This window comes from Camelina sativa, chromosome 11, assembly GCF_030686135.1.
Source record: "Camelina sativa cultivar CO46 ecotype springtype chromosome 11, ASM3068613v1".
Lineage (NCBI taxonomy): Eukaryota > Viridiplantae > Streptophyta > Magnoliopsida > Brassicales > Brassicaceae > Camelina > Camelina sativa.
This window is the reverse complement of record NC_141890.1, coordinates 31398826-31412337: the sequence shown is the minus strand read 5'-3', so window position 1 is coordinate 31412337 and position 13512 is coordinate 31398826. Positions and strand designations below refer to the sequence as shown.

General features: G+C 33.7%; 3 protein-coding genes across 4 annotated transcripts; all 3 read left to right on the top strand.

Moving 5' to 3' along the window:
- The first annotated feature begins 1808 nt into the window (after window positions 1-1808).
- On the top strand, window positions 1809-4213 carry LOC104728480 (putative ubiquitin-like-specific protease 1B). Its single transcript, XM_087471651.1, is given in 9 exon segments — window positions 1809-2231; window positions 2376-2452; window positions 2546-2639; window positions 2757-2855; window positions 2979-3068; window positions 3149-3246; window positions 3353-3475; window positions 3782-3848; window positions 4114-4213. Coding segments are annotated over 9 exon segments (1134 nt in total). The 3' UTR covers window positions 4177-4213.
- A 5562-nt stretch (window positions 4214-9775) lies between these two features.
- Window positions 9776-11619, top strand: LOC104724577 (uncharacterized). 2 transcript variants are annotated; one of them, XM_010443088.2, is made up of 3 exons: window positions 9776-10161; window positions 10555-10797; window positions 10900-11619. In XM_010443088.2, the coding sequence occupies exons 1-3, from the start codon at window positions 9959-9961 to the stop codon at window positions 10940-10942; spliced, it is 489 nt and encodes a 162-aa protein (XP_010441390.1). In that variant the 5' UTR covers window positions 9776-9958; the 3' UTR covers window positions 10943-11619. The 2 variants fall into 2 exon arrangements, with proteins under 2 accessions (XP_010441390.1, XP_010441389.1); XM_010443087.3 differs by having other exon boundaries at window positions 9814-10161; window positions 10897-11619.
- Window positions 11209-11619, top strand: LOC104724576 (mediator-associated protein 3). The gene has a single exon (XM_010443086.3). It carries the CDS (start codon window positions 11209-11211, stop codon window positions 11491-11493), a length of 285 nt encoding a protein of 94 aa, XP_010441388.2. The 3' UTR covers window positions 11494-11619.
- Window positions 11620-13512: the final 1893 nt, after the last annotated feature.

Below are 13512 nucleotides of genomic sequence, written 5' to 3'. Positions count from 1 at the left end.
AAAATAAACAAACGAAGAAACGATTAAGGAGAAGGAAGAAGAGCTTTACCTCTAACAAATTCTCTTTTATGGATTGAAACCCAAGTCTTTCACAACAAGAGAGGTTTCAGAAAATAAAAGAGATTGTAGAAGATGAAGAATTGATGAAAGAGAAGAAACGAGATGATCTTTGATTACTGACTATTTGATTATGTCGGGAAAATGAGAACTTTGCTCGCTTTAACAAGAGACGGAGGCGGAGAAACAAAGAGGCTCAATTATTAGATAAGGTTAGTAACTCATTAGCTTTATATAGGGAACCAAACATAATCTCGGTTTAGGTAAAACCGATCGGTATCCGATTACCGATCCGACCCGACCCGACTTTCGAAATTGCAAAACATTCTCGCCGATCGGTTGCAGCTCCTGTCTGTACTCGGTGCCGAGAACCGAATTCGTCGGGTTTCTCGGGTCGGTTTGTTCGGTTCGACCCGTTCGCCCAGGACTAGAAATCTGTATTAGAGAAGAGAGAGAAAATTGTCTATTTCTCAAATATCTTTCTATAACTGTCTAGTTGTCAAATTATTGTGTGAGAAAGTGCCTTCCTTTCTAATATTTTCTTTATCTATTTGAAAACAAAACAAAATAGACAAATAGAGTTGATAGACTTTACAAAACAAAATAGACTTTATAAATGGATAATTATATTGATCTTTAAATATTATATTGATCATTATAAATTATTAAAAATGATACATAAATATATGAGATAACCAGAGACATAATAGATAATTAGATATGAATCATTTCAACTTCATGATCTTATTGTGTGGTGAATATTGTAAGAAAGTATGAAAATAATGACTTATAAGATGTTAATATAAAATAGACAATGGAGATAAATCTTTTAAAACATTAAAAAAAAACAATATAAGATATACATATCATACAAACTCTAAAACTAAGCTTTTACTATGATATTTGATTTGATTTTTTTTAACCCATACAACAACAATAACAACAACAAAAAAAACACAAACAAAACAACACAAAAAAAAAAGAGATTTGAGATATAGTGGAAGAAGATCTGAAAATGAAAGAATGAGAGACTAAGAGAATAAGATAATGAGTATTTATAGGAAGAGAAGTGATGGAAAATTACATTTTGAAAAATGAGAGTTACAATTCTGATTTATTGTTTTGTTTTTATACAATTGATTAACACAACTTAGTAGAGATATAAAGTTAATACATAATTTACAGGAGAAATTTATATGATTTATGTTTTATATTATGTGTGTTAAACGTGTAGATTAATTGTTTTTTTTATTTGTGTATAATATAAATATTTTTTTGTTAAATTGCATTGTCAAAGTGGACCGACCAATAAGGTTCAGTTCGGATTAAACTCTGAACCCACAATTGTATATGATTCCAAAGTTCAGTTCGGACTAGACAGTCAGAAAAAAAAAAAAAATGTCGGTTCAGATTCAAATTGATGAAGAATTTCGTCTTGGTCAAGTTAAGTTGGATCTCTTATAATCTTACCGAGTAAATTTATATAAACTAGAAAATGGGCTCGACTCGAGTCAGTGGGTGTGAAGTGAAGTTGAAGGGACTTTATAAACCCTAAAATGCTTTCACTCTAAAATGTTAAACCCTAAAATGTTATCACTCTTGTCCTTTGTCTTAAACATTTGTCTCTCCTATTGAGCATCTCCCACTTCATCTTCTCCATCACTTTCTTTTCTCCAATTTATTTCCCAAGCCACTTGCAGAAGAAACGAACGGACTCTTTGAACTAGTCTCTCTCTCTCTCTCTCTCTGTTATGGCCGTTGTACCCAGCCATGGCAGTCGTAGTCGCAATCGCAACCGTAGCATCTCGTTCCGACACTCCCTAGATTCAAGAAAGAAACGCACAATCTCGGACAAACCTGTTTCTTCGTCTGCTTGTAAGAACACAACAATATCGATATTGAGTCTTAGACAAGACTTTCACACCTGTTGCAGAGGATTTCTTAGAATCAAATTGTGGGTTCGATAATATAACATGTAGCCTGGTGGCAAACTCTACTTGTTTTATTCAAAAAAAAAAAAAAAGAAAGCAGCAAGACGACGTCATAGAGATGATGATGATGATCTCTGTAGCAACCATAAAGATTCACAAGCCCACGTTGTTGAAGTTGTGGATGATAGGATTGAGGAACATTCTTCCACGGATGGGAGTGGTGGTAAAAAGAAGCTTGTTGAGGTGATTCAAACCATAACACTCTTTAATTTCTTGTTTCAATCTTCGAAATCGCAAATGATATGACTTTGTTAGGAGGATAACGAAAATATGAGGTTGTTTTAGATTTCATTATTTAAGCGCTCTCGTATTGATTTTTATTTGAAGTTTTCTCGTGAACCTTTCCTACCGCTCAAAGAGGAGGAAGTAGCTCAAGTCAATAGTGACTTCTCTGAGACGAATAGGTATTTTGTTGTCTTTTTCAGAAAGCATGATTCTTTCTGATTGTGAGAGAATTTAACCACAGTCCTTTTTTTGTATTGCTGCTACTATCTCAGTATGAAGATCTTGGTTTCGCATAAAAAATCCTTTATTCAAATCACTGGAAATACTTTACAATGCCTAATGCCAACTCAATGGCTTAACGACAAGGTACTTATTTTTTTATTATTATTATTCCGTCATCTTGTTCCCTCATTATTTCATCTCTTCCAAACTCCTTATGTTTTTTTTGTTGTTGTTTTTTTTGCCATTTTTTTGTTTTATAAGGTCGTTAATCTCTGTCTCCAGCTGCTGAAAGAGAGAGAAACTAGAGATCCCCAAAAGTTCTTCAAGTGTCATTTCTTCAATACCTTCTTTTACGTTAAGGTTTGCTTTCTGTTTTAGTTCTCATCATGCTTGTATGTTTCTTCATGTTAGATCGTTTTTGCGGCCATGAGGCCCATGACTAGCTTCACAGCCTATATGTATTTTTAAATTACATCTGTTCAGCTGGCACGCGGTTCCGGTAACAACTACCAAGCTGTCAGGAGATGGACTGCCCATAGCAAGCTAGGATATAATCTTATTGACTGTGACATAGTGAGGTTTCCCTTTTGTTATATGTTTTTTTCCTCAAATATTATAATCCAATTTGATTGATGATGATGAAACCTGTGCAGATATTTGTTCCGATCCACATAGGTATACATTGGGCCGTGGCAGTGATTAACAATAGGGAACACAAGTTCATGTATTTTGATTCATTGAATGAAGAAGTATTTGATCTACAATTTTGGATGCTCTGGTACGGTATAGCATATATAGATGATTAAACTCTCTGTCCATTTTGGTACTTTGGAGATGCAATGCCATGATTATGGAACCAATATTTTATTGTTTCAGGCAAAGTACTTGGTGGATGAAGTAAAAGACAAGAATGAAAAGGATATTGACGTTAGTTCATGGGACAAGAAGTTCGTGAACGAATCTCCCAAGCAACAGAATACGTATATCATACCCATTTTGCTATGTCATTGATCACTTCACTTGTAAGGAATATTATCTTAGTTACATTATAAGCATACCCTCCTTTTGTATGTAGAATCTTCCAAACATTCATTGTCTATATATGAAAAAGAAAAAAAAAAACAATGTTTTCTCATAGTTTGCTGCTACTGTTACGTTACCTAGATTAGTTTTGTAATACCATCTTCTCCAGTTACAAGCTTATTTGATTCCTTGTCTGTTATAGCACTTTTTGTGTTGTACAGTTAAGAGATCTACTGACACTGGTCTTTTGTAATAATTCTCAGATACGACTGTGGGATGTATATGCTTAAATACATTGATTTTTACAGTAGAAGTCTACAATTTAGCCAGGTAAATAAGAAATGATGTCGAGGTCTGCGGTTTGCTTATGAATCCGTGTGTATCAATATTCAGTTCTCTCATTCGGTTCAAACTAGCTAGAAGAAACATTTTACTTGAGAACATGATTGCTTAGCAAACCCGTTAGAACAGATGAGAATTAATTGGTTAGGTACTGGTGAAACGTATATATGTGTTAAGAGACTGATGACTAGAAAATATGTTGTTGTAGGGTTTTTTCCTGTTGTTTCATTTCCTCTTTGATTTCTTTTTGCAGAAACACATGTCATACTTCAGGTTAAGAACAACAAAGGAGATACTGAGACTGCAAGCCGACTAATAATATTACCCCTTCTTGGTGACATTAGCTTGCTATATTTACAAAAGCCAACATTAATATGTATTAGATAAGCCTCCTCTTACTAAAAAAAACTAATTTGCTTGGGTTGTGGAGAATGCTAGAGATATCTTTCTTAGTTGCTTCTTCCTCGAAATATTGGTTCAATTTTTCAAATTTTTTTACATAAAAGAAAAAAAAACTTTTTTTTTTTTTTGAAAATAACATATGATCAACAAGGTCAATTAAACATATTGTGCACTCAACCACGATCCAGTGGTATCATTGTAACACTTCAGAATCGAATCCACAGAGACCAAACAATTGCACTATGAAACTATGAAGATCAAATATAGCTACGACAGAATAAGGAAGATTGTGAAGCAAGTAATAATTAAAAACGGAAAGTAAATAAGTTGTTTCTAAATCAAAAAGGAAATATTGGGCACAGGGAATCTATGGGGATATAATTCTCAGACTAAGGTGGAAGATGGGGATGCATTAAACACCGTTCTAGAACTCAAATCACGGTTGTAAAGCTAACCTACTTCTGCAGCGTTAACTATCTATGCAATAAATTCACTAAACCCTAAACTGTCGTTTGGATCTAGCAAACCAAGCAAGCAATAAAAGTTCAAGTTTGATCTGTTCACAAGGTGTCTCAACTTCAACTTCCGTTGGCTAAGGTCCACCTTGCTCACCTAAGTTCTTTTCCAGCAACTCAACAACACTTTTGGTGCCAAGATGAATTAAACCTAAAATCAGAAACTAGGTAGCTAATCTAGTTTAAGTATTAAGAACAACAATAAATGAAGAACAAAATAGACCAACCCCAAATCTAACAACCTAAGTTTAGAAAATCATAATTCCCCTTTGAAACCCAAAACCCAATAGGTAAACTACTCAGACATTGATAAACAGAAACAACAAATCAAAGATGAATAAAACATAATTGAATTGCAAAGAGATATAAGAAATAAGGTTTAGAAATCTTCTCTAAAGTGTCAAGAAGGATTAGAGATCTTCTCCCCCAGCTCTCAATACAGAATAGTCTCAGAAAATAAAACTTATGTCTCTGGAGGCCGAGCCTCTAACTTAAATATCAAAATAAAACCCTAAAAGTCGGTTTAAAACGAAAAAGGAAAAGTTGCTTCGGGTACGGGATCGGTCAATCCCGAATGAGGATCAGCCGAACCTAGATGTTTTTTCTGTGTTTGCTCCATCTGCTTGCTAGTCCGATTAATCTTCACCAAATTTGCTCCAGATGCTTGTTTTCATCCCCAAAACACTCAGTTTCCTTTCAAAGTAACCTAAAACCTGTACATAACTCACAAAAGACTAAAAAGACTCTAAAAGCTCACATTGACTCAATAAAAGACTCAAAACAAACCTAAAAACTATGGTTAAAACCTATAAAATACAAACACATCAACATAAAAGGAAAAATCATGTAGACTAATTGTTATACCAACTCCAACAGCGGTTGTTAGCAAGTATATTAAAGGTAAAAATGTTAAAAATTTAATCAGAATAATCAATTAAGCTAAAATATATATATATATATATATAAGTATGTTAAAGGTAAAAATGTTAAAAATTTAATCAATTAAGCTAAGAAATATATATATATATATATATATATAGTTTATCTTTTATTCATTCAAACAACAAGATAAAGGGTTACGAAGGTTAAGAGTTTTCCGAAAGCAAAGCTTGATACAAAAAAAAGAAACAAAGTGAAAGATAGATAAATCAACAACATATCCAAGAGATATTGGAGAATTGGGTAATAAAGCACCAAGCCACAAGCAATTCCAAGGGGAGTCGACGCCATATTCAATACCAAGGCAGGAACATGGGAGATAGTCTTTATCAGCTGATACTTGATAGTGGGACGTTGAAAGGGTTTCCAAAGCCGAGAGACAAGAGGGATTGATCTGCTCAAAGGCAAGGAGGAGGGTGGTTGGAGGTTGAAGGTCGGATAAGGCTTGTTTGAAGAGATTTCGGTAACCACCACTCCATGGAGCTGGGGTCATAATGCCGATAATCTTCAGACTTATGGAGCGGAGAACCATCTTCCTTGCTTTTTTGATTTGCACTTGACAAAGTTCGGGATACATGGAAGAGGTGGAGAGAAGGTTCAGAAGGCTTTGGTAACCTCCTCTCCAAAGGGAGGAGGTCATAATGTCGAACTTCCTAGGTCTTTCGGTTTCAGGACATAACATTATCGCTTGAGAGGGTTCAAGAAGCAGGTAAAACATAGAGGATATATCATAGAGGTTCCGGTAACCTTCGCTCCAAAGGACGGGGTCATAATGTCGGTCTTCCTCATCCTTTGACAATCATAGATAGTGGCCCTAGATGATTCTAATGACAGGGTTCGCAAAAATCCTTTGTAACAACAGAGCAACAATGATTGATTAGGTTCAAATTGCAGTCGTCAGACAATTAATACCATGGATCGACATAGAGGTATACTCTGAATAGACAAAGAAAGATTTGTAAAAAACCTGGGTTTTCGAAGCACAAGATTTGGGTAGCGATTCGTCGTCAATATCTTACACAACTTCGGCGTCAAGACAGAGCTCCTGTCCAACCGCAGCCAAGTAAAACACTTGGTGGGGGATTCTAGATCCAAAGATCAGAGAGGTGTTAGGATTGACTTTGAGGGGAGTCGGTGAGAGAGACGAGACATAAGGCTAACAGTATGTTCAAGGATCTCAGATTTGGAGATGGCTGGGAACTCACGAGAATCGACTCACCGAGAAAACCCACCGGATAAGACGGAGGGGGAGGGAAAGGATGAAGCAAAAGCATGGCCGGAGAAGCTGATTCGGACTTCGGTGAACCTCCAGTGGATTCGTCGTAGACATAGGTACAGAGCAAGCTTAGGTAGCAAGAGAACAGAGATGCAGTTTTCCAACGGCGTTGATCGGATTCGACGCCGCCGGAAGGAGGTGTCTCGGAGATTGTGCCACAGAGAAAGAGAGCGGCTAGGGCGAAGAAAACTATATTCTTCTAACAGGATATAAGTTCTAGAAATATATCTTAGCTAAGATTTTTTTGGAATGAATATGTTAACACATGTGTTTGTGTGTGAATAAGTGTCAAATTAGTGAAAAAAAGAAATCTTTTTTTCTTGCACGTTATTTTTTTTTCCTCTTCCTTCTCTCTCTCATTATCTCCGACTCCGATAGCCAAACGAAGAACACTGATCGATCGTGTGATTTGAAAGGAGAATCAAGAAGAAAGTCATATCTAAGGAATTGGGTGAAGAGTTGGGTCACGATCATCCACAAACGGATCAATCATCTGCTATCGAATCTGGTAACGATCTGCAAATGAGGAGGTGGGTGAAGTAAATCGAGTCTGGTCACGATCTGCAAACAATGCTCCAATCTCTTTATAATGATACGATTTTATCTGTTTTGGATTCTATGTATTAGATGCGATATTAGGGTTATTTGAATTGGGATTTGATGTGTTTGATATTTAGAGTTATCTGAAATAGGATTTGATCTCGATGATGAGAGGATTTTTGAGAGTTAGATGAGAAATAGTTTTGGTTTGTTTGATTGTTGCTTGTAAAACAAGTTCTCTGATTTTTTTAAAAAAATTGGCTTAGAAACTTGGTTAGATATTTGTCATTCGAGGAATAAAATATAGTCTTGGGCGAACGGGTCGAACCGAACAAACCGACCCAAGAAACCCGACGAATTCGGTTCTCGGCACCGAGTACAGACAGGAGCTGCAACCGATCGACGAGAATGTTTTGCAATTTCGGAAGTCGGGTCGGGTCGGATCGGTAATCGGATACCGATCGGTTTTACCTAAACTGAGATTATGTTTGGTTCCCTATATAAAGCTAATGAGTTACTAACCTTATCTAATAATCGAGCCTCTTTGTTTCTCCGCCTCCATCTCTTGTTAAAGCGAGCAAAGTTCTCATTTTCCCGACATAATCAAATAGTCAGTAAGCAAAGATCATCTCGTTTCTTCTCCTTCATCAATTCTTCATCTTCTACAATCTCTTTAATTTTCTGAAACCTCTGTTGTTGTGAAAGACTTGGGTTTCAATCCATAGAATAGAATTTGTTAGAGGTAAAGCTCTTCTTCCTTCTCCTTAATCGTTTCTTCGTTTGTTTCTTTTCTGTATAATTTCTTTCTTAGTCTTTATCAGCTCAGATTTTGAAGTTTAAACCCTTAACCCTAAAATTCTCCAAATCGATTTAGAGAATTTTAGGGTTAAGGGTTTAAACTTCAAAATCTGAAATTAAGATGACTTAATCTGGGTTTTGTGCTTTGTTTACTGTTCTTATTTGTTTATGTGTATCTATTAGTATTAGTACTAGTATCTATTGTAGCATTTTAGGTTTTAAGGATTGTTTTCAAACTTCCAAATGAGAGTGGATCGATTCTTCTTCTGGTTTTGTAATTTGTTTATGCTCCTTGTATTGTGTAGCTGTATAAGTGTAGCAATTTAGTGTTAGGGTTTATTTTAGAATTTCTAAACTTCAAAATCAGATATATGTCAAATTTTTGTACTTTGATTATTGTCGTGTCTTGTATGTGTATTATATAGACAATATTATTGTCATTACTCTTTGCCATGAGGTACTTTGATTACTCTTTGCCACGACAACACAAGACTAATACAAAAACAACACAACTATAATACACATACAAGACACGACAATAATGTTTGTACTGTTATGTCTTGTTTTTGTATTATTCTTGTGTTGCTTGTTATGTCTTTGTCTATTATATTTGTGATAACCCAGTTTTGTGTAACTTTTGTAGATGTCTGAAGAACACCATGAGAAAGACCCGCTGCTTGAACCTGAGGTTACTGAAGAGGTTGAAACTGGAAAGACGCGTAAAGCACCAGCATCTGCTTCTGCTAAGCCACCAAGACCACATAAGAGTTGCATGTTGTGGTGTAAGCTGCTCTTTTGACTACTTTTGGATGTGGAGTTGCATGTTGTGGTGTAACAACTAATGAGAAACAACTTTGCTTAACTACTTAAGTGTTTCATGGTTATGTAATGATTTTTTGGTACTTTGCTAGCTTAAACTTGATGCAATAGTCTGTAATGGTTACCAGATGTAAGACAATGAAATGTCTCGTATTTGTGCTTGTTTTGCTTTTTATTAGGTAATTTCGGGTGAAATAACCCGAAATATGAAAACTATCGGTTACTTACGGAAGACATATAAAAATCAATAACCGACCCGTTTAACCCGAGTACCGACCGACCCGAACCGAAATCTATTTTGGTTTAATTCGGTCAGATTTTTTCAAACCCGAATTTTGCCAAAACCGAAAGATCCGACCCGAAAAACCCGAATTCACCGTTTGCCCAGGACTAATAAAATATATTAAATCTTACAAAAGTTTTTAACAGATGAATTTATACTTTAACATATGTATTTATACTTTATATAATTAAAATATTATTTAGAAATTTGCTAACATATTTACCATTGGAAATGTTTTAAGGTTATAAGTGTTGAGAGAGAAAGATTTAATAAATAAATAAAAATATAAAATAAAAGCCTTAAATGAGTTATATAAAAAAAGAAGAAAACAAAAAAAAAAATTAAGAGGGGAAATAAATATAATAGTACTCTCCTATATCTACGAACTTTTGGGATTAGAGTAAAATGTATACAAGTTTTGGGGTTTGTGGCCAATATCATCTTCTCGGGGGACTCTCTCTCTCTCTCTCTCTCTCTCTCTCTCTCTGCTTTGCGCTGCTCTTTTAGGCTCACATAGGAAAGAGAGATGGCGAATTCCATTTCATCAATATCTCTGCCGCGATCTTTCGTCTTCAACAATGGTTGTCAGAAATCAAGGCCATGGCCGAGCTCGAGCAGTCTCATCCTCAACAACTCATCAAATCATCACACACTACTCTCTCTTTCTTCTTCGCCGGCCTCCGTCGTAGAAACTGGTGGTGACAACGACGACGGCGACCTCACTTTCAGGTACTTTTTTTTGCTTCTCTTCCCATCGATTCCATTGGTAAAAAAAAACTTGAAACTATATTCCCCAGTTAAAATCCAATTTCGTTTCGATTTTGTTTAAGCATTTTAGATTAAGGGTTCTGATTCGAAAGTGATAAAAAGAATCCACTCCTTTTTAGAACTCTGCTCTGTTGTTTAATGAAAGGATGATATATTGTAATCAGGGCGTCTCTTTAGTCTTTGTTTCAATGTGGTAACAGTGGTTGCAGAAGGGGATGTGTAATTACAAACTGCTTTTTTTGTGTTCCTGTTGTTTAGTGAAAGGATGAATATATCTTTATGTTTGTTGACTTGAGAGAGATTTGGATATTCTTGAGTCTCTCTCGACTAACGAGAGGTGGTGGAATGAAACAGTGGTTGCAGAGTGTGTGGGAAAGAGGAGAAAGAGAGTGGCTGTAACGGTGACGGACGGATTCAAGGTGGCATTGCAACTTTCCCTGGTTTCGGTTGGTGGCCCATTAAGGCTTACCGGCCTTGTCCCGCGTTTGTCGAGTCCGGAGGTAGATACCGCCGCTTAGGACAGAGCATGGACGAGGTTGCATTTGGTCGTGGTGGTGGTGACTCTAAATCCGACACCACTGATCCGCCACCGATTAGGTATGTTTAATGTGTGATTTGCCAATATAGTTTGTTGATAGTAGAGTAATAAAAATGTAGGGATCACCTTTCTTCTTCTCTCTTTTGTTTGTTTTGCAGCAGTAAAAAAAAGCCAACAAGTTCTTCTACCAAGTTCAACAAGTGAGATACATCATCATATTTCTCCAAAAAAAAAAAAAAAAACGTTTTTTTGTTGGAATATGTGTAATAGTACATTCGTTGGGCCTAAACATATTATCGGCCCATTTATAATCTGACGGCCCAGTAGTTAAAAACCCCCTTTAAAACGTTAATGAGAGGATTCTTCTCATTCTCTCTCTCTCTCTCTCGTCTAAGGAAGGACTCCGAAAAAGAAGAAAAAAAAACAAAACCCTATCGTATATTTGACGGCGTCGAGAGACATCATCATCAATGGAGGAAGAAGGGGCGAGAGAAGAGGTGGAGATCGATAAGGATCTGCAGAGGAAAATAGAGAAGACGGTGAAGAAGATCTTGAAAAAGTCGAACTTGTACAAGATGACAGAGATCAAGGCGCGAGAACAAGCTTCAGTTGAATTGGATCTCGATCTCTCTCAAGATCCTTACAAGGTCATCGTGAGAGAAGTAGTTGAAAATTTCATAGAAGAAGCAATAAAGGTGGTAGGCAATAAGATTGCGAAGCTTCCGACGAAGAAAGAGTCGAGGGTTTCAATCTAAAGTGCTTATCTATCTTGTGTTGATCCGAAATTGGATAAAATTAAACTGTATGGTGATTGATTTCAGTGATTATTGCCGCAAATGTTTTTTTTAAGTTTAAACTTTAAACTAAACCTTGAGTTGTTATTTCGAATCTTGACTAATCTGATACTAGAAAAAACAGCATCTATATCGTAATTTTCATCATCTATATATATAAAATTAATTTTGCTCACTTTTCTTTCCACCAGCATCCATCTAATCAATTTTTTTACATAAAAAATACTATTTTTAATATTCATTTATTGCATATTTATTAATTATAATTAATACTAATAAAAATAAATAAAAACGAATTAACTAAAATTAATTAAATTTTAAAATAATATAAACAATAATATATTTTTTTAATAAATAATAAAAATAGTAATTATCTAAAATGAATTAAGTAAATTAAATAAAAAATTTAAAATAGTAAAACTAATAATATAAATTTGTTTGAATAATAATGTTATTATTAAAATTGTAACCAAAAAATGATTATATTCTAAAATTTACAATAAGTTAATGAGTTTTAGAATATAAGTAAGATTTTAATGCATGGTGGAGTAAAAAAACAAGTTATGTAATTGTATTTATCAAAATCTAAACATGAAAATAAAATTGAAGTGAAACATTAGTTTCTAAGAAACATATATCATAAAGATTTATTATTGAATTTTACTTATAAGAAAGAAAAGATTAATTACTTTACTTAACTTAACTTAAAAGTTTTGATCTAAAACAAATACATTGTAATGGGCACACTTTTTTTTTGGAAAACTATAAAAAAGAATTTTGAAAAAAAATCTATCAAAAAAAAACAAAATCAATGATCAGGAAATATAGAAAAAATGATATGCAAGCCGTTAAAAAAAGTGGCAAGTTATTTGTATAACATATCTCATAAGGTATATTATCAACTGGAGGTACAATTTTATAACATGATATAAAATATATATATATATATATATATATATTATCAAATGCTTTTAACCCAAAACATTGGTAACAACAACATATTTAAAGTACACTATTTTTTTTTTGAGAAAACGAAGCTAGGGTAGCATCACAAAATTAACATCTACAAATAACATATGAGATTTTAGAAAAATATTTAGCTTAGATGTGAATAGATATTCATTGTGAGGTTTAAATGTTTCATCATTTAATCATTTTTGACTTAATCTGAAATTCTATTATGGCAGATGATGCATTTGGACAAACTCATTGTAGCGACATAGCAGTAAAACTGTTCATGAAACTTTGTATATTTGCATTTAATGTAGGATATTGATATGTTTAAATGGTCTGTATAATTAGGTCAATGATCGACATTGACGTTATAACTTTTCAAATTATGTTTTCATGGGATATGAATATGGAATGAACTCTTTTAAAGATAAAATGTTAGAAGATTGTGATACAAGACAATATATGTTATATATAGATTAGTAAAATAAGTATGACATTTATATAGATTTATCTTTAATTTTCAAATTATATTCATATTCAATGATTCTTATTGATAAAAATTTTAACTAAAATCCCACGTAAAATCGCAAATAGATATAACAAAGATATATTATCTTAAAAAATATATATGTTGTATATCATTGAGTAAAGTAAATTATATATTTATACTCAAAAGTTGGAATGATTATTTTTGATCTCAATAATTTCTATTGATAAGAAATATTTTAAATTAAAATCTCGCGCGTGCGCGGGTACAAATTCTAGTCTATCTATATAAAGTTAGCTTTTATTTTTTCTCCTTCATCCACATGTTATTTTTTTATTTTAAAAAGTATTTTAAATATTCAGGCTTATTATTTATAGTTAATAGTAATAAAAATAAATAAAATAATTAAGTAAAATAGTAAAAATAATAGTAATACTATGAATTTGTTTTAGTAATAATATTATTATTCAAATTTTAACCCAAAAATGATCATATTCCAAAATTTATAATGGATTAAAGAGTTAATTCCAAAATTTAGA